Source organism: Betta splendens, chromosome 2, assembly GCF_900634795.4.
Source record: "Betta splendens chromosome 2, fBetSpl5.4, whole genome shotgun sequence".
In the NCBI taxonomy this organism is placed as follows: Eukaryota; Metazoa; Chordata; class Actinopteri; order Anabantiformes; family Osphronemidae; genus Betta; species Betta splendens.
Genome location: NC_040882.2, coordinates 26,661,876 through 26,681,168, shown reverse-complemented (window position 1 = coordinate 26,681,168; position 19,293 = coordinate 26,661,876). Strand labels below are relative to the sequence as shown.

The 19,293-nt window shown below is 48.0% G+C and overlaps 3 protein-coding genes and 1 long non-coding RNA gene across 7 annotated transcripts; 1 reads left to right on the top strand and 3 right to left on the bottom strand.

The window, feature by feature from the left end:
• Positions 1 to 470: 470 nt before the first annotated feature.
• On the bottom strand, positions 471 to 8,713 carry LOC114868272 (broad substrate specificity ATP-binding cassette transporter ABCG2-like). Of its 3 annotated transcripts, none has more exons than XM_041073224.2 (19): positions 7,814 to 8,713; positions 7,482 to 7,563; positions 7,289 to 7,416; positions 5,311 to 5,370; positions 5,077 to 5,191; positions 4,696 to 4,848; positions 3,958 to 4,115; positions 3,493 to 3,595; positions 3,367 to 3,415; positions 3,189 to 3,287; positions 2,931 to 3,041; positions 2,715 to 2,860; positions 2,551 to 2,633; positions 2,351 to 2,440; positions 2,152 to 2,276; positions 1,921 to 2,075; positions 1,758 to 1,847; positions 1,404 to 1,477; positions 471 to 982 (listed from the first exon to the last, which is right to left on the bottom strand). In XM_041073224.2, the coding sequence occupies exons 2-19, from the start codon at positions 7,536 to 7,538 to the stop codon at positions 835 to 837; spliced, it is 1,944 nt and encodes a 647-aa protein (XP_040929158.1). In that variant the 5' UTR covers positions 7,539 to 7,563; positions 7,814 to 8,713; the 3' UTR covers positions 471 to 834. The 3 variants fall into 3 exon arrangements, with proteins under 3 accessions (XP_040929158.1, XP_029027566.1, XP_040929156.1); XM_029171733.3 differs by having other exon boundaries at positions 7,482 to 7,655; positions 7,814 to 8,711; XM_041073222.1 differs by lacking the exon at positions 7,814 to 8,713 and having other exon boundaries at positions 7,482 to 7,779.
• A 1,127-nt stretch (positions 8,714 to 9,840) lies between these two features.
• On the bottom strand, positions 9,841 to 12,344 carry ppm1ka (protein phosphatase, Mg2+/Mn2+ dependent 1Ka). The gene is made up of 8 exons (XM_029172567.3): positions 12,210 to 12,344; positions 11,982 to 12,134; positions 11,738 to 11,910; positions 11,558 to 11,658; positions 11,164 to 11,329; positions 10,638 to 10,782; positions 10,429 to 10,563; positions 9,841 to 10,313 (listed from the first exon to the last, which is right to left on the bottom strand). The coding sequence occupies exons 1-8, from the start codon at positions 12,303 to 12,305 to the stop codon at positions 10,182 to 10,184; spliced, it is 1,101 nt and encodes a 366-aa protein (XP_029028400.1). The 5' UTR covers positions 12,306 to 12,344; the 3' UTR covers positions 9,841 to 10,181.
• Positions 12,345 to 13,361: 1,017 nt separating this feature from the next.
• On the top strand, positions 13,362 to 15,568 carry LOC121202692 (uncharacterized). Its single transcript, XR_005898529.2, has 4 exons — positions 13,362 to 13,492; positions 13,701 to 13,797; positions 14,198 to 14,379; positions 15,428 to 15,568. It is a non-coding gene; the product is annotated as an uncharacterized LOC121202692 (long non-coding RNA).
• On the bottom strand, positions 14,375 to 19,202 carry gprin3a (GPRIN family member 3a). Of its 2 annotated transcripts, XM_029130325.3 has the most exons (3): positions 19,109 to 19,202; positions 16,809 to 18,567; positions 14,375 to 16,506 (listed from the first exon to the last, which is right to left on the bottom strand). In XM_029130325.3, exons 2-3 carry the CDS (start codon positions 18,535 to 18,537, stop codon positions 15,341 to 15,343), a joined length of 2,895 nt encoding a protein of 964 aa, XP_028986158.2. In that variant the 5' UTR covers positions 18,538 to 18,567; positions 19,109 to 19,202; the 3' UTR covers positions 14,375 to 15,340. The 2 variants fall into 2 exon arrangements, with proteins under 2 accessions (XP_028986158.2, XP_055369367.1); XM_055513392.1 differs by lacking the exon at positions 19,109 to 19,202 and having other exon boundaries at positions 16,809 to 18,989.
• Positions 19,203 to 19,293: the final 91 nt, after the last annotated feature.

Sequence of the window (19,293 nt, the reverse complement as noted above, 5' to 3'; positions counted from 1 at the left end):
CGTCGCCACTTCACCAGGTGTGCGTTTGTGTTCATCGTCTTATCTAAACAAAGGGAGGATCATGAGCAGAGTCTGTGGTGACACACAAACATGTCCAGATGTTCCAGATGTTCACAGTTACGTCTTCTTACAGTGTGTTAAATGTGACTGATAACAGCTAAGGCCAATGCTAAAACACTAAACTTAAACACAGGACGTGGTTGTGAGCAACATGCTAACATTAGCATGTTGCTAAAGAGCAGCAGTTTCCCACAGCACTAATGAAAGCTGTTTCTAGAGCATAGACTTGAATCACATGGTTACACTTCTGCATAAATATTTAATGTTGTAATCGTTCATTTGTGAGGAGTCGCAGTCAGCTGGTCTCTGGTGGATGTTGGTCAGACATTTTTATGGAAAAGTCTTTTGGGATGTGATTCATTCATCGTGCTGGTTTTATCTTCTCAGTGTTTATGAGCAGACGAAGATGCTTCAACTTTAACTTGATATTTTAATAACTGGTGGATGGAAAAGCTTTACCTGCTTAGAAATGTCAGAAATTCAACATTTGTACATAACTTTATAAATAAACACTGGCTCAGATTACATTTGGCTCCGATCTTACAACAGTGACGTTCTCCAGCGTTAGTTTGGACTGAATACACAATCAATACGTTAGTCTTTTGTAACTAATCTACAAATAATGCCATTGTTCCAACAGGTCGTCCATGTTACGCATGGAGTGTAGAATCACATTCAATCATAATGAGAAATCAAAACCGTTTAATATCCATAACGTGTTGCTCAGCATTAGTACAGGTGAGACACAGATCCAAACGCTTCTGCGTCGCTGCTTCAGGTGAACTTTCTGATAAAGCGCAGTTTGAGGTAAGTAATGATGAGGAAGCAGATGGTCATGATGATCAGAGCCAAGTGGTTCTGCCACAGGCTCCACGTGGAGTAGTCCACACCCTGGTTGGTCAGGAACTGCTCCCCCGTGCAACTGGAAACAGCAGAAAGGTTCCTCAGTGGTCGAGGAGGGATTCAGACAGTTACTGACGCGTAACCGAGAAACCAGAGGTCGGCTCCCTCATAAAACCTGACATGTTTGGAACGTTCTAAAGAAATAACGCAAGTACAGGCTCATGTAGATGAAAGCTGTAAATAAACTAAAAACTACAATAAATGTGCAAATATTTAACCAGTAGAATTTTCCAGTTAATTTAAAGCATTAATTGATTTTAGAAAATGTTGAATTGGACGCTGTGGTTAAATCAATTCACTTCCTGTTGGTGTAATGTGCCTCCATCACCACCTGGTGGAACCGTTTGGGTTCTTTTTCACATCGTGTTACATGCCACTTTGAAATGAAGCAGGTTTGGACAGACTCATCCATCACATAGTTTGTGTCAGTACTTTCTTACATGATTCCAGTTGCATTGATGCCATTCATCCCTTCACAGAATTTCAGGCCACGGAACTCGTTGATTTCCAGAGCCTGCAGAGACAAGATAACATTACTAAATATTATTTACACCAATCCAGTTTCATAAGATTTTAGATGTACAGACATTTTTTTCATTATATTTTGTGTGAGGACAAAAAGAGAAATGTGCTGAGAATTTGACAGCGCTGGACTGATCCAGATGCTTTAAATCACAGGATCAAATCATCATTGGAATAAAACCCATAAAACAAAGCTTTTAGAGAAACAGAAGGAAGGTTTGGCTGCAGGAGTATGTGTGTGTGTGTGTGTGTGTGTGTGTGTGTGTACATACGGTCAGGCCGTATCGTGGTATACTCAGGTATTTTAACCAGGCCAACCAGCTCACAATGGAGGGAAGGTTCACCAGCAACCCTGCAAAGATCTGCAGAAAAACAGAGAGGAGGGTTTCATTGAGCTGCTCAGCAGGGAGTCTGGCGGTTCCTGCTGATGTTCACCATCATGAAGACGCAGGCGATGGTCATGAAGATGTTGGCGATGGCCACCACTGTCTGGTCGGCTGAGATGGCCAGAGCCATGGCGGTGGCCGTGTAGGCCGCCAGAATGACCGTGAAGGTGAAGAGGAAGAAGGCCTCGGCTGTGGGCTTCAAACCTGGCAAACACAAACCAGCCGTCAGGGAAACGGAGCTCACAGTAGGTCTGAGGCACGAGGAGGAGGAGTTCTGCACCAATCATGAAGTACGCCACGCAGCTGAAGACGATGGGGGGGATGGTCCTCAGAGTCAGGATGTCAGACAGGACCTTCGACAGGAAGTAGACCGACAGCCTGTAGTAGCCGCTGATGTACTCGTGGCTGTGGAGAATAAAAGCCTAGTAAACTCATGAAGCCAAACATCTGGCCATAAAAAGCCTCCGAGCTGCACCCACGTGAAGATCTTCCTCTCCGAGATGAAGAGTTCAGCAGATGACAGGGATCCGAAACACTGGTTCACGATGATGAAGAACAAAGCTCCAAACCTGAAACAACGGTCTGTTCAATGACGGCGCTGTGGTTTAGGACTGGGCCCACGTAATGGAGCCAACCCTTGGACCTCATCCTGGCGCTGACCACACCTGCTGCATCGTACCGGTTTTGAATTCCACTTTGATCGTTCTTCACGCCAAAGAAGATGGCTCCTACGACCAGAGCCAGGAACAAGGTCACCGAAACCTGAGCAGAGTAAGGCAGCGTTGGTCGGAGGCGGGTCATCAATCAGCTGCAGGACCTCGTGTGCAGCAGAGCTGCTCCAACCTGAGCTACGGAGGTCTGAGGATTGAGCAGGATGTTTTTGAACGTTCTCTTCAGGACCCATCTGAACTGAGTCAGGAAGTTGGTGTTGTAGGTGATGGTTCTGGACGGAGCAGTGCTGCTCATCTGCTTCCCCTCGATGATCCTCTCTGAACAACAATGAGACTCACTTACTCCCTTTATGAGCCAGTGTGTGGCCGCTGGGCAGTCTGTACTCACCCAGCTCTGCTTTGGTCTGTTTATAGTAGTGGCAGTTTCTGTACTCCTCCACCAGTTTGTCCTCAATCCCTCGTCTCGACATGGATATGGAGTCAGACTCTGGATCCAGCTCTGGACAAAAGACAAAGTCAATCATGAACATCCAGCTCTAATGTCAGCTACCACTGCAGTAACACGTCTCACATTGAATATGGGTTAAAATCTGATCTAAACCTAAGAATAAAACTTCCAGCTCAAGCTTCATAACCACCTTCGTACCTTCACTGTCCATTTTGCCGAGAGCAACCGCAGTCGAGTCTCCGTTAATGACATCCAGGAAGAAGTCTGCAGGGTTGTTGTGGGGCTCACAGGTGTATCCTGGGAAATGGAGTCCCAAAGGCATTTGTATGAAGCTCCTTGAAGTGACTTTGGATCAGTGTCAGGCTCTTGTTCCTACCGATGTCTGAGAAGTAGTCCAGAGCGGACGGTGCCGGGCCGTGGTAAACCTGGACACAGCAACAGGATTGTTTACTTCCTGCTACATTAAACGCGTCTTCAGGAAAACGGCTGCTGTGTGAGTGACCTGTTTCCCTTGGACGAGCAGAGTGAGGCTGTCGAACAGGCGGTAGATGGAGTATCGAGGCTGGTGGATGGACAGGATGATGGTGCGACCGTTTCTTGCCATTCTGCAGAAAGAGAAGAAGAAGAAAAGCAAGAATCACTGTCTACTGCATCACATCAGTCAGTGGCTTCACTGGAACAAGGTCCAGGTTCAGCTTCTGTGTTTGCTGGAGAATAGCTATTGTTGATGGGACTTAAAGGAGCAGGAAGTGTGATGTTGCTGTGGAAGTCAAGGCGGATGTTTCTGGCCTGAGCTCGGTCGTAATGATCAGCGTGAATGACGGGTGGAGTGGGTTCACGGGAGCCAGAACAAAGGGTGCAGCGTTCTGTGGCCGTGACCCTGACTCCACATGGACCCGACTGCTGAATGTGTAGCTGAGGTGCAGCGTGGGCCAGTGCTGGATCAGGCAGGCTGAGGGGGTCCAACCTCTTGAGCAGCAGCAGCACAGAGTTGGCGGTGCTGGCGTCGAGGCCGGTGGTGGGTTCGTCCAGGAAGAGGACGGGCGGGTCGATGATCAGCTCCATGCCGATGTTCGTCCTCTTCCTTTCGCCTCCAGAGACGCCTCGAATCAGCTGGGTGCCGACCTGGAGACGCACACAAGCATGCAGGTACACACACACACACACGTGTACGCACACACACACACGGGTACACACACGGGTACACACACGGGTACACACGCGGGCACACACACACACACACACACACACACACACACACACACACACACACACACACACACACCATTAACAGGTACACACATACACACACACACGGGTACACACAGGTAAACACACACCATTAACAGGTACACACACACAAATAACAGGTACACACACACAAATAACAGGTACACACACACACCCACACACACACACGGGTACACCCACACACACACACGGGTACACCCACACACACACACGGGTACACACACACACACACACACACACACACACACACACACACACACACACACACACGTACACACACACACACGTACACACACGTACACACACACACACACGGGTGCACACACACACACACACGTACACACACACACACGGGTACACACACGTAAACACACACACACACCCCTATAAGTGCTTCATATCCCCCTCCCCGCGGCTCGTTTTGCTGGGGTCTCCGTCGCCCCGTGCTCCTCACCCTGGAGTCGGCCACTCGGCTCAGGCCCAGCTCCTGGATCAGTTTGTTGACCTTCTGCTCCTTATCTCGCTGGGAGATGCTTGATGGGAGACGAAGCGCCGCCGAGAAGCTGAAGTTCTCTCTGACGGTCAGAGTCCCCATCACCACGTCGTCCTGCAGAGCAACAGCCAGCAACCGGTGACAGACTCATTAGTCCCTTGATGGTTTGGGCTGATTAGTGAACGTGTGAATGACTGTTCCAGGGTCCATTTGTTTTTGTTCTCTCTTTTCCTGCTCGGACCAGGAAACGCTCCCAAATCCCACTCACAATAACGTTTCCTGCCTCAGAGCTGCCTCCCGGGGCTCTGACATCCTGTCTGTCTTCCTGCCCGTCTCACTCACCTGCACCACGTATCCAGACAGACACTTGAAGTTTGGAGGCTGCGGAGCTCCGTCGATCAGAACCTCTCCTGACAGGCCTGCCGGGTCCTTCCTGGCTGCCAGAACATCCAAGAACCTGAAGGACAAACAGGAAACGGCTCCAGAATTAAATGTTCAGCTGCATGTTCCACATCAAGTTGCTTTATGCAGCATGATGTGGATCTTAGTCCTCTGAATATAAACCATGACACTCACGATGACTTCCCACTTCCAGTTGCTCCCATAATTGCATTGAGACCCGGTTTCATGATCCCACTGAAACAAAATGCACAATTTTTTACATAACAATGAAGCTTGGAAACAGATCACAGAGTGGAAGAGCAGCCGAATCCTCAACATGTTTGGTGCCACCAAACCCAGTAAGTTCCAATCACATCACATCACATTGTGTATTAAAATGAAGGAAAAAACATGACACATCACATTCACATCTTTCACCTCCATCTGCTCTTCTGACTGAGTTGAGCAGGATGTGATCAGCATATTACTTCAAATGCTGATTTCAATCCCTCAGTGTTTCAGGAACTGAAAGTCTGACAGGCTGATGATGATGACGCGAGGCTGGTTTGTGTGTGTTGGTGTTTTTCTGCTGACTTGTAACTAACTAAAAAACTAACTTTTTTTAATAATCAGACTATGACTCAGCTCATTTTACATGACACCAACCTTAACCATGACACTGCAGATTAGTTTCCCTTAATTTAAAACAGAAGATGGATCTAAATCAAAATACTTGTCCAACTAAAGCATGTTGTTGTTCAAGTTTTTCCCCAAGTTGAGACTCAAGCTCTGAAATAATAATGAACCACTAAGAGTGAAACCTTTAAAAAGGACAGCTCACGTTTTGATGAGGACAAAGTCATCTTTGACACAATTGCTTTATGACGGGGGATGTGCTGCAGTCGGACACAGCAGCGACAGCAGCACATCACACAGAACCTGTTCTGTATCTGTTCTCCAGCCTCAGGTCGGGTTCTTCACCATTCACATACACCGACAGCTTTAAGCACAAAAAGCAGTGACGACCTTTGTTTCTCAGACAGACAGATTTACTGGAGCAATAAAAGTTCCTCAGCATCTGAGAAACACAAGTTTAACTTCATGATAAACTGCTCGGACTGAACGTGCCTTCAACTTTGACTCAGTATGGTCAATGATTACACACACACACACACACACACACACACACACACACACACACACACACACACACACACACGCACGCACACGCACACACACGCACACGCACGCACACGCACACACACGCACACACACGCACACACACGCACACACACGCACACACACGCACACACACGCACACCAATAAAAGCAGAGCTACCACTCGCCATAAACGCAACACATACTGTACAAACACACACGTTGCTCTTTGACCCACTGCATTTTTCATAACATACATATATAACCAAACACTTTGAACCTTTTCATAACAGAGCAGACTGAGACTGTGATTGGTGGGAGGTTTGGTCACATGGTCACAGCTTTCGACTAATGACTAAACTAAATACACTGAAGCACGTTTGAAAGTTAGTAAATATTACTGGTTTAAGAATTAAAGCGCTGCAGCCAACGCAGCAACAGAACTGACGTGCGCACAACGCTAACACACTCCTGCTGGTGGGAAGCTCATCGCTTGATTCATCAACACAAGACAGTAGGGTTCATCCTCAGGCGATCATGAACTTCAGTCAGAGCATCCGGTCACTGTCCGTTTGTTGCTTTAAGCTGAAAGTCAGCGTTTGTGTGTGAAAAGTCAGAACCTGCCTTAACAAAGCAAACTTCCTTCCCAACATGTGTGTGTGCGTTTGATCCGAGCCCCCTTGATCGTGTCACGTTTGCCTCCAGACCGGCCGCCTGTCGGCACGTAGGCACGCACGGCTTCCACAGCTGAACCTGCTGCAGCAGGTCAGCACAGACAACACACACACACACACACACACACATACACACACACACACACACACACACACACACACACACACACACACACACACACACACACACAGAGCGCTGGTTGGGGGTTCATCCTCTGGGAACCTGGAGCTAAACAGCCTGTTAGACGCTTCATGCAGCTGCTTGGACGGAGGTGACTGCTCAAACGTCACATATTACAAAAGCACGGATGGATTCGATGGCCACGTTCTGCAGCACTCACTTGAGGTCGATGAGGATGTCCTTGGTCGTAGTTTTCTTCAGACAAAACAAGCTTCTTCCCTGCTTCACCTTGTAGTGGATGTTGTGGAAGCTGACAGTGGCTCCATGCTGGTTCCCCACACCTGCAGACTGAACGGTCCAAGCATCTCCATTATTAGCGTCACGGAGGAGAAGCAGCTGCATCTGGACGGTACCTGCTGTGATGAGGCTCCGTTCGGCCCAGAGTCCGTCTTCACCCGCTTCTCCGACATCCTCCAAACGCTTTGGCCCTCGACGCTTCCAACACAGGAACGTCCAAGATTAGAACCCGCAAGTTGTACTGATGTGTGAGCTGGATGCTCAACACCTGCTCTGATCTGAAGGTAAATCTGCAAAAGTCCAACTTGAGCAACTCTGTTTATGGCGAGTTTGTCATTTAACTAAAAAGCACTAAAACAGAGAACCTCTAAACTATTGTTCTACCCTTCTGTTCCACACCTGATGAACGGAACGGACTGAATTATTCAGCTGCATGTTTAAGCCTCACCTGCAGTAGCCGCACGATCCGAGTGAGAGGAGCTGCTGACAGACATGAAGCAGGGAGGACTCTGAGCAGGAGAGTCAGAGCGGTTTACAGCCAAGTCACGGTCCGAGCAGGAGGACGAGCCTGGACAGTGTGACTCACTCACTCCCTCTCACTTCCCTGTGAGCAGCTGAAGCTTTATTACGTCAGTGCAAACGCTGCTTAATAGTAAGAATGGCCCTCGCTCTCAGGACCTGCAGCTTCAGGACGAGCTCCACAAATTCCCCTCATCTACCACTTGCTTGTTCAGTTTATCTGGTTTTGTAGTGATGTCCTCCGGTCGAGGCAGAGAAACCCCACAAACAGTTCAGTGTCTCCCCCCGTGAATCTTAAAACAGGAAGTGCCCCAAAAAAACACACTTAAGTTTCAACCACATATCAATATACTCTGCAAAGAGCAGCCACTGTGGCGTCAGATACAGTGGAGTGTAGATGGTTTCCTCCGGTTCCTCTGAAGAAACAGCGCACACTGAGTGAGTGTCTACAGCCACACAACTGTATTCTTTACAGCTTGTGGTCAGTGTGACAGAAATCACAGGTTAAAGCACATTTCCTCCTAAAGGCCGTGGTGTAAAAGCAGCGGCCCGGTTCTTACCAACACTCTGTCCACTCCCTGAGTCAAAGCGTTACACAAGAGCGACACCATAAAACGGAAGCAAACTCCTGCAGCGTGAAACGCAACAGCAGCGGACGGAGGCTGAGGTGCACATGATTGGGCTGCGATTGTTTGCAGCTGGTTGTTGGTTGGTGACCGTGTGTGAGGGAATTAAACTGAACAGCATCACAATAAACAAGCAGGTCAGTAAAATAGACAACATTCATTATTTTTAACCTATTCCTTATATTTTTATTCCCTTAGAAAAAGTCCTGTTGCTTCATTATGGGAAAGCTGTAGTTTTCTTATTGCTGCCATTTTATGTAACTTCTACAGTTCTACATTATATTTCAGATAGAATGATTAACTTTGTTTATCTGAGAGCTGTTGATACGTTTCAAGTTAAAACATTTTAAGGTGCATAAAACCAAAGCCTGCACAGGAACTGAGGCAGGTTGATGGTTGATATCTGTTCTTCCTCCTCATTATTTCAGTTGAAGGAACTGTTTGAGACCAAGAGAACTAAAAAGATGGATATTGGAAAAGGTGCGGAGAAATTTATTTAACACTGTTCCCGCATGATTCATCTCAGACGTTTGTGGTTGTTTAAAAGCAGCAGCGCCCTCTGCTGGTCAATAACGACACAGCAGCAACTAGAGCTGGAGACGTGGGAAAATGCATCATACACACAGAGTAGTAGAACTAACTCAGTAGCTACAACATCGCTAGTACACAGAATCAAGTAATGAGTGTCTGATTCAGATTCTAGCAGCGAAGTGCGTCTACTCACCGTTACCGGCGGAACCCGGGACTCCTGGATGCTACAGAACATGTACGCTGAGTTTTAAACTGTGGTCAGTTTAACTGTAAACAGATAATACTTGTATTATAATATTTGTAAATTTGTACACACACACACACACACACACACACACACACACACACACACACACACACACACACACACACACACACACACACTCTCTCCAGGTCAGAGCTCTAGTTTCTGTGAACGCCTCACGTGCGACTCTTTCAATCAGTATATGTGTCGCTGCCGTGTTTTTACTGCGTCTACGTAAAGGAATCAGAGGAACCTGGAGGCCTGAAAGGCCTGAAGAGCCCAGCTGCTGTCTGACACCAAGTCCAACCAGGAGAACTGTGTGACACTAAACATGCTGAAATCTCAGCAGCTCTGGGTTCAGTTTAACATGTGAGAGTGGGTTAATGTGATGTTCTGCTCCATGAAAGCAACAAACCAGCTGGTCCAGTTACACACTTTAACCACTGAGTCTCCTGAGAGTCACATCTTTACTTTATGGATCTACCTCATGGGTCAGAGTCTGGTTCAGTTACACCAACACATGGGTCAGATCCACGTTACACAAAGAGACACCACCACAGGAATTATTCATTTATTTATACAATACAATCAACTTCGACCTTCTTCATTGAAACAGATTTGTTTCTGTAGTTTTTTTTTTTGCTCTTGGTCGTCTTTCATACTTGGTATCAGTGTTTTTATCGGACCTTTGGTTTCACTGGGTTCCAGCAACATGACAGACCTGAGGTAAAACTACAGCCAGCGCGTTTGAATTAGGAGACGGCAGCAAACGTCACGTCTGTTGGACTGAACACGTGTAAACTGGGTGCAAACAGAAGAGGACGGAGCAAACCTCAGTATTTACATCTATCTACAAACCTGTACACCTGCGTCTAGCTTCAGTCTGAGTCTGCTGTTTAGGCCCATCTTCCACTGGACACAAAGTTCCTGCTCATGCTGTAGGAAACGGTGGAGCTGTGATGCTTCCCCCAGGCCCCGAACGGGACGATGACGATGGTGGCGTTGTCCTCGGAGCCGTACTGCAGCGCCTGCGGACGCACAGCGGGGGTCACGGCACGGTCGCATGCTAACGCTAACATGCTAACGCTAACATGCTAACGCTAACATGCTAAGACTAGCACTGAGGCTCATGTTCAGCTCTACCTGCTGAGCGATGACGTTGGCGGCGTCTGTGGGGTCCTGGCACTGGTTGATGATGTCACAGATCTCCTGGTCGCTCAGCAGGAAGTTGATGCCGTCGGTGGTCAACGCCAGGAAGGAGTCGGTGGCAGGTTGGACCTGCAGAGACAAACACCTGGACGTGAGAGCTCCGCGGCCGAATGGACGCACGGCGTGAAGCAGCGGAGGCTCACGTTGAGGCGCCGCGTGTCCGGCTCAGCGATGACGCCGCTGGCCTTCAGGTGGAAGTCGCCGATGCTGCGCGTCATGGCGAGGCGCCCGTTCACGTTGGCCTGGCCCAGGCCGTTCCACGCCACGAAGCCACCGAGGCTCCTGATGCTGCACACGGAAAACAGCTGCAATGAGAACGGACGCAGAGCCACGGGAACCGAGCGGTGGCTTTTGATGAGCGGCCTGAAGGGTTAACGTGTGTTAACATGAGCTGCAGTTACACAACACCGGCGGCTCTGAGGTGGCGAGAAGCCAAAGCTTGACCCGCATTTCATGCACCGACAAGGGTCCTGGAGCAAGGCACTGGTTTCCTGCCGGGTCTATTTATACACGACAGCCTGATCAGCTGCTGCAGGGAAACCGAGCCGCTCCAGCTGCACCCTGGCTCTTATCCCTCAGCTGATTGGCTGATGAGCCCCGCGCCGCTCCAGCTGCACCCTGGCTCTTATCCCTCAGCTGATTGGCTGCTCCAGCGCCTTGGCGTCGTACCGCTGCCGTTCATCTTTGCGGTCCGGTGTGTGATCCTTGGAGAGCCTCTTGGCGCGTCCCTTCCTGCTCAGCATCGCTCGACTGTCGCCGACGCTGCCCACCACCAGCTCCACGCCGTCCCGTAGCATAGCAACAGTTGCCGTGGTTCCAGCTGTCAGTAACGCGTCTGGTGACAAAGGGCAGCACAGAAGATACAGTTAAAAGTTGATGTGACTTGTTCCTGAGTGTAGTTAATCCTTGACCGTATGTGGGTCTAGTTCCACCAGTGCCGCATCACACATGCTAATATTAGCATTATTAGCATCATTATGTAACCAGAGAGTCTGACCGGCCTGATGTTCTACACACTGCAGGTTTACAGAGGCCTTAGTTCAGGCCCAGAGGTCAGTCTCACCGTTGTTGAAGTAGCTCAGGTGTGTGTGCAGAGCCTTGTCGGTGTTTAAAAAGGCTTTCCGTAAAACCTTCTCCAGATCCTCCTCTTCCTCCAGAGCGTCTCTGTTCAAAACAGTCATGCGTGTGTGAGTGTTCGAGGCCTTCATTAAACCACATCTCCCTTCAAACACCTCGGTCAAACCTGATAAAAGTCTCCATGAAGCCGTAACAGTAGTCGGCGGCGTGAGGGCCACCGTGGCCGTCGAACACGGCGAAGTACAGCAGGTTGTCATGGATACGGGCCACGCGGAGGCGGTCCTCGTTCCGCTTCCTGAGGCCCAGCACCGACGCGCTGCCGACCCGAGACAGGCTGACCTGCGGAACCACACGGTCGGGTCACGGGTCACGCCCGTCGCCTGTTTAACCATCAGCCTTCAGGTCGTTACCTGTGGGATGGGGTTGCCATGTCTGACGCTGGACGGCAGCAGGATCGGTTCTTCGATCCTGTTGTCCCAGATGCCGAAGGACTCCCAGGCCGCCGGCCGAGCGCCGGCCGAGCGCTGGAGGCCCAGCGAGCCGCTGGCCCGTCGCACGCCCACCTGCAGGGGGGAGAGTTAGAGGCCAAGGTCAGGCTGAGGTCGTGCTGCTGAGGGCTCACCTGGTGTTGATCACACCTGTCCACCGGCCGTGGGCGCGTCTGTTGGGCAGTGGAGGCTGAGGACGGCTGAGCGCCCGCGACGCAGCAGGTTGAGCAGAACCGCAGACGACATGACGACTGTCTTCAACAGCTGACTAGAAGGACAACAGCAGGCGGGCGGCGAGGCCTGAGGCGAAAAGGAAAGCTAGAAATGCCTTTCACTGGAGAGGTGGTGCCTTTAAGTCAAACGATCTGCATTGATGTGTGTAACTATGACATAACGAATCGTCCTGAACCACAGTCAGAAACCAAATATCAGAGCACAGTTGAGCCATAAAAATAACCCTCAGTTCAGAAGTGACTGATCTGTTGGCAGCGGTGGAGTCTAATCCCTGGAGCTGGTTGACATTAACAGGTTCAGCTGCTTCTCTGCTGCTTTTACTGACACTTTCCTTCTGCTCTGTGTGCTACAAATAGCCGCGGACCCCTGCTGTGCTGTGACTGTGTGCTGGCTCCTGTTTGCCACAGCTCAGCCCTTACAAATGCGCCTCACGGCCATTTTGCAGGTGGTTTGTCGGGTGAAGGAAAGGTGAGAAGTTCAAGCTGCAGTGAGACGCAAGTGGAACATTATGTAATCGGCGTGTGAGCTTTACATGGAAGTGTAGAAGAGTGAGTCCACTCCAGGCATGTGACTCTGCTGTTGACTAAATATTCCACATGTGATCAAAGGGGCGAGGTCCAGGTGCGCCTTTTAAAATGACAGTAGTAAGATTGTAGTAGTTTTGTGGTTGCTTTTGTAATAATATCATTCTATTGCAAAAAATAAATGACTAAATCTGCTATGAGTTAATGTGAACACAACACTTAAAGGCTTTCTGCATGTGGGATCTGTTGGGTTTAGTTGTGTGAGGTCTTAAACCGTACTTTGTAAAGTGCCTTGAGATGACTTTGTTGTGATTTGGCGTTATATAAATAAATAAATTGGATTGAATTGAAATTGAACACCGCACGTCACTAGTTTTGAATATGACACGGTACTATTAAAAAAAGCCAAACCAAAATGACGGTTGCATGAACTCACCTTGTTTTACTTATTTCAAGAGGTGACTTTCCCGCCGGTTCGGTGCCGTTTCCCTGGCAACAGGACCTTCAGCTGCCTCGAGCCGTCACGTCGCCCTCGCGCTGTGGCTGAGGAGCAAAGAGCTCGAGGTGGTTTAAACGGAGCCAGAGCCAGAGTGTTTCAGCGACAGAGTGACGAGGTTTCCACGAGCTCCGAGACTCAACGCGTTACTGGTGCTGCTGTGGTTTTGTAGTTAAAAGGTCTGGAAGCAGCATTAATGTCTGGGTTTTACTGTATTCATCCATTTATGCATTATCCATGTGATTGCATCTTAATAAACGCTTTGTTTCTACTTTGTTAATTTAATTTGTGCAGCTAAATCCTGGTTATTTTAATAAAATATAAAAAAAAACTTTACCTTTTACATGAACAACAACTTAAAGCAATGAATTCTGTTCTGTTTTGTAGCAACCCGTGCCTCTCTAAGTCTCTAAAACGAGTGTTGTGACGTCAGCGCGAGGGGGGGTGTTTGTTTTTAGCGCTAAACCAGGCGAAGGTGGAGGAGGTAGGTGCGGTTCCACACACCGAAACGTAAGATTATTAAGAAATATGTGGCAGATAAACGAGTTAGTGAAAGTCTTTATTATGGTAATTGTTGATAATTATTACTGAAGAAACTGCAATTTGGTACAGATTTACAATCCATCTCACAGTCATTACAACTTCTGTAGATCATTATGACTTGATGTTATTAATAGAATTATTTATGTAGCTGTGCTGCAATTAAGCATGCGACCAGAAAACAGTGTGCAAAGTCATGTTTTTAGGAGCTGCTTTTTTTAGTGTGGAACTTTACTGCAAAACATGTGCACGTACTCAGTGAATCTGCAGTGCAGAGTGAATAAAACATGGCTGAGAGACTGTTGTTAACATGAGCGTGACTTTAATGTTTCTAAATAATTCAGGGAAGCAAGCCGGCATTCCATCAACAACAGAAGGAGCAGGAGCTCCTGGACGAAGGAGGTTGGAGGAGAACAAAGCGCTCTGAGGTGACAAAAAGGAGGCAGAGCTGCAGTTAGAAGAGGGAGGAGGACGAGGAGGCAGAGCTGCCTGGTTCCTGACTAGAACACGGGCCAGATTCAGCCATGTAAACAAAGCACTCAAACCATAGAAGCATTGCCTCAAACATGTTGAAACGTCACAGATGTGCAAAACATTACATTTATATATTTGTGTTGCGTGTCGCCTCTGCTGAGGTGTAGTGAACTGCAAAAACAAGGAAAGAAATGAACAGGAAACTTTGGATTCACCGCAATAATGAAATACACATTCAAAATAATGACTTGTTCTATCCCTCTCATTATTTTCAAGACGTATATACTTTTTTATCCAGTGTCAGAAACTGCCATCAATAGAAAGCTGAAAAAAATTAAAACAGTAAGAGAGAACTAAGGAAGAAAATATGAATTGGATGAGGAAGACAAAAAAAGGCATCAAAGAGACAGAAGGAAGCAAGAGAAAATTATGTAAGAGCCTGTTTTATGCAGCGCTTCATTAAAGAAAGTGGATAAAATATTCAGTGCCTGTGAGCAGAGAGTTGTCGTCTCAAACCTGCTTCCAGTTCAAAGCGGATCCTGAACCTAAATACTCCTGTTTCTAAGACAACACAGAAACTGAAGCACTTGTGAAAAAAGACACTAAATGCCCAGTGACTAAGGTGATGTAGACATGACAGGTGTTATTTATATTAGTGTGTTACATACTGCCAACACGGCCATGATCATGTGAAACCACACAAGGCTGCAGCGGCTGGTGAAGAAGCTTATTATCAAAGCTTATTTCAGGTGCAGGATTTAACACTCAAATGTGATCAACGATCATTTGTGTATTTCTTTACAAAACATTGAAAAACCAAATGGGAAGTTTTCATCTGGAAGACCTTTGGCTTTGTCCAGATGTTACTGATCCGATAACCTGGATCACTGACAGCTCCACAGACATACAGTATGTTCAGGCTGGTGGAGGAAGTTATGTGGTACATGTGGTAAACAAAGAAACTAATGTGCCTTGCAACCATGCAACGTGTACAGCCAGCAGAACTTTAGCTTCTAGGCTAATTCAGACTTTCTGCAACAACCCAGAATCCCTCCAGACTTCCTTCTCTTCTTCTTCTTCCTTCTCCTACTCTTCCTCAGCCTAATGGTGCGGATGGACCTCCTCAGACTCCTGATTTGCTTGGCCTGCCGCTGAAGTTTCGACTCCAGGTGGGTCTGAATGGCGGCGCCCAGCGTCTCTGGGTCCACGGCGGCACCGTAAACCTCCCACGTCATCCCCTGCTCGTCTCGTGCCACATCCTGTGGCTTCGCCTTCTTCTCGTCTTGCTCCCGTGTGACTTCACCTTCTGCTTCGCCTCGCTTCTCCTTCTTGTCCTGAGAGATGCTGCCAGGGCTGATATCTCTGTTTTGGACTGGTCCGAGTCCTGTAGCCCACTCGAGAGCAGGGCTCTGTTGGAGGCTGTATGTACGAAGGCCGGCGGGGAGAGAACTCGTCGACAGCGGCGCCAATTCATTGTTTAGCTCAATGTCAATCCTGCAGACATGCTGGAAAGGCTGCCCGGCCGGGAGGCAGCACAGCGACGCGCCTGTTGGGGAGGTTGGACTACACCTGGTCGGACAGCATGGACAACCTACTTCTGCATCCACCTGGACACCTAGCTCTCTTTGGCCCTCTCTGTTCTCACTGGTGTCCATCGAGGTCGCTGGCTCCCTGGCCCTTTTGGGTTTTGATGGATGGGTTGAGTGGGGAGCAGGAGGGGGAAGGGGTGACGTAGAGCGCTCCAGCCCATCTCTCTCCGTACTCTTCCCCTGCTCCTTCTTGTCTATCTTGCCCTCGACTCCTAATTCACTTAATGATGGGATTATGCTGGTGTGATGTTTTCCTCCCAGGTGATCTGGTTTGCTTGATGGGATGCCTGCTACCTTGATGGTATTTTTGGGTGAACACCCGGATCTGTCAGGCAAAGCCCCCTGAGATAGTGCAGCTGTCCCCTTAGTGTCGGGGAGTTGTAAATGTTTGACAACAGCCGCCACATCAGCTGGTGTCTTAGTAATGGAGTCGTAGGTCAGACCCCGAGTCAGACTTGTTTTCTGGAATGTGCTGGAATTGGACTCCACTGTCACCAATGCTGTGGCTTGTTGTGTGTCTCCTCCCTTTGTTGCCAAAGTGTTTTTGGGACTTGATGTTGCTAGCGGCAACAAATGGCCGATGCCAGAACCTGAAAGCAATAAATAAATGTTGGCACACTATCTAGCTTACTGAGTTGTGATGCCTTGAAATGTGAATCTGTATTTATGGGTTTGGCACAATAAATGGAAACTAAGGTACTTCTCTCTTCCTATCTCTTCAACATAAGTCATTCTCAAGGTTATGTCTTGTTGGGCCTAGTTGTGAAGAGGAACAATGTCATAACAGCAGCCAAGACATAACAGAATACATTTCTAGTCCAATCTTTTGTTGGTTCTGACTAGACCCTTTTAAAAGTTCAAAGTTTAAACAGTTCAGACTTAAAATAATTACCTGGAGCAGAACCGGGACTCCTGAGGATCCCCCTACTTGGTCCAGATGGAACAGATCCAAGACCTTTACCAGCAAGACTCCTACTTGTTGAGCTGGGTCGGGGAGAGAGTCCCAAAGAGGAAGACAGAACTGCCACAGCTGATTCTGAACTAAAAGGATCCGGTCTGAATTTAGAAGAACCTAGTCGAGCTCTAGGTTCTGGGCTGGATGTAGAACTCAAGCTGGTGGGTTTGCTGATATTACACTCAGAGGATAATGGGAAAACAGATCCAACATGGTCGATGTTAGAGTCAGAGACTAGCAGAGCAGGTATAGGAGTCATGTTGGCCAGACTGGGTTTGGAACCAGAAGGATCATCATTGGCAACATTGGACTCAGAGCTTGGTTTGATACTTGATGTACATTTGGGATATAAAGTGGCTAAAGCAGCTTGAGGTTTACGTTCTAGATCATCCTTCAACTCCATTCCACATATAGAATCAGAGCTGGCTTTGGAATTGGAGCCACCTTTAGAGTCTAAACTATCCTTTGATCCCCAGCTGGTTTTTGAAGCAGAACCACTTTTGGAATCCAGGCTATCTCTGGACCCCTGTGTAGCTTTTGACTGGGTTTCAGATTGAGAATCCAGACTGTCCTTGATCTCCCCAGTTGCTTTGGAATTAGAACTGGATCTGGAAATGGTTTTAGACGCAGAACCAGCACTTGAATCTTTACTATCAGGGTTGCCCTTGGAGACTGTGTTACTTCTCCTGGTCCCTGTAACGTTTCTCTGCGTAGATGGTTTTGGACTCACAGAACTCTGTTGAGGGATCTTGGTACTGAGTGGTGTTGCTTCCGCCCTCTGATTTAGACATTTCTGACCAACCGAGGCCGCCTCCTTGTTATGACCTTGTTCGCTGGCCTTTCCTGACCTGCTTGCTGGGTCTGGTTTGTGCAGTTTGCCTCCCAGCGCTGGAGTCCGAGTGGCTGGTTTTGGACTGCTTGCTTTTGTATCACCCTTCTGACTGTGAGCTTTTGGGTTTGGAGGAACGTGCAGTGTTATTGGTGACACTGTTTTAAGGCTGCTCTCTCTTTTACTATCTTCCTTTCGGTTTGGTTGCAGTTTCTGATCAGGTTTATGTACAGTCTTACTTGTTTTTTCATTTATCGGTGTAGTTTGTAGTTTGTTCACTGTGAAGTCTGCTGCGTGGGTTTTGCGTCTTTCTGCAGGTGTGGGACTGTTGGCCGTTTGCTCCTGTCGTTGTGGTTTGGGACTTACTGCCACGCTGCTGTGAGTGGGCACCTTGGTGCTAATCGTTGGATGTTTGGGGTTCGGTGGTTTTAGCTTTTGCTCCACTCTGCTGTTCAGCGGCCTCTCAGCTGTTGGTGAACGAGCGGATGCTGGGATTCTGTTTTTGTGCTGGGATGGATTGTCTTTTTCTCCAGGTGACAGCAGAGTAGTTTTCACGGTGCTGGACCATTTGTCCATTTCTGTGTTAACTGTTACTTTCACTCCCGATTTCCCGCCGGCTTTTCTGGTCCCTCCATGCAGCTTTGGGGCCTCGGTGGTTGGGCGAGGGTTCCTTGGTGAGGTCTGGTTAAGGTTGAGGTTAAAGTTTGGCTCCATCCCCCAGTTGGCATTGGGAGCATTGTTGCAGCAGGCGCCCACCAGCTCTGCCTCCCCTGGATTAGGACATTCTGATTGGTTGGCATCCTTAGCGTGTTTGGAAATATTTGGCGGTGTTTCCATGGCAACAGCCAAGAACGTTTGTTATGATATCTGGGAATCACATCAGAAAGTGATTTGACCGATGAAATTTTAAGCAAGTTACCCAAAATTAGTTGCCAAATAGCAAATTAGCAGATGTCAGGTGCCTATGACTTATAGGTCATGTTTCATCATACACACTTACATAGTGTTATGCTCCAAATGTTCATCTACTAAAACATCAAGCCAGTTATACTCCAACAACTAAAACCCAGAAACAACCACAACCTGTATTTGGACAGTCAGTATTTGAAGGATTCTGTTTTTTCCTGTTAAATTGAATAATCTCACTTTACTTATTTGCTTTTCTTACGCTGAACCTGCAGACTCACATAATCAAAGCCAACTAACATAAAACTCATCTGAATGAAGGTCTGATGTACAGTCACCAATGGTGATTACGTAACATTCAAAATTTCTACATGAATATGAAACTATTAAACAATGACATTGCCTACAATTAGTTACAGAAATAAGCAGGAAGTCATAGGTGCTCCACTGCTGGTCACAACAACAAAGAATCACTTTTACATGGGATTATTTCTCCACGTACCTGTTCAGGCGGCCGGCGACAGGCGGGCGGTCGCCGCTGAACGTCTCAGCGTGTGAGGTGAAGAGAAAAGCGCTGGCTGCTCCTCTGAGCTCCACCACAGGGAAGTTTTATGAATAAGTAAAAAGAGGCGGGAGACGATGAGAGCAGCTTTTATTATGATGATGTTTCCTCCCCACGTGTTATGG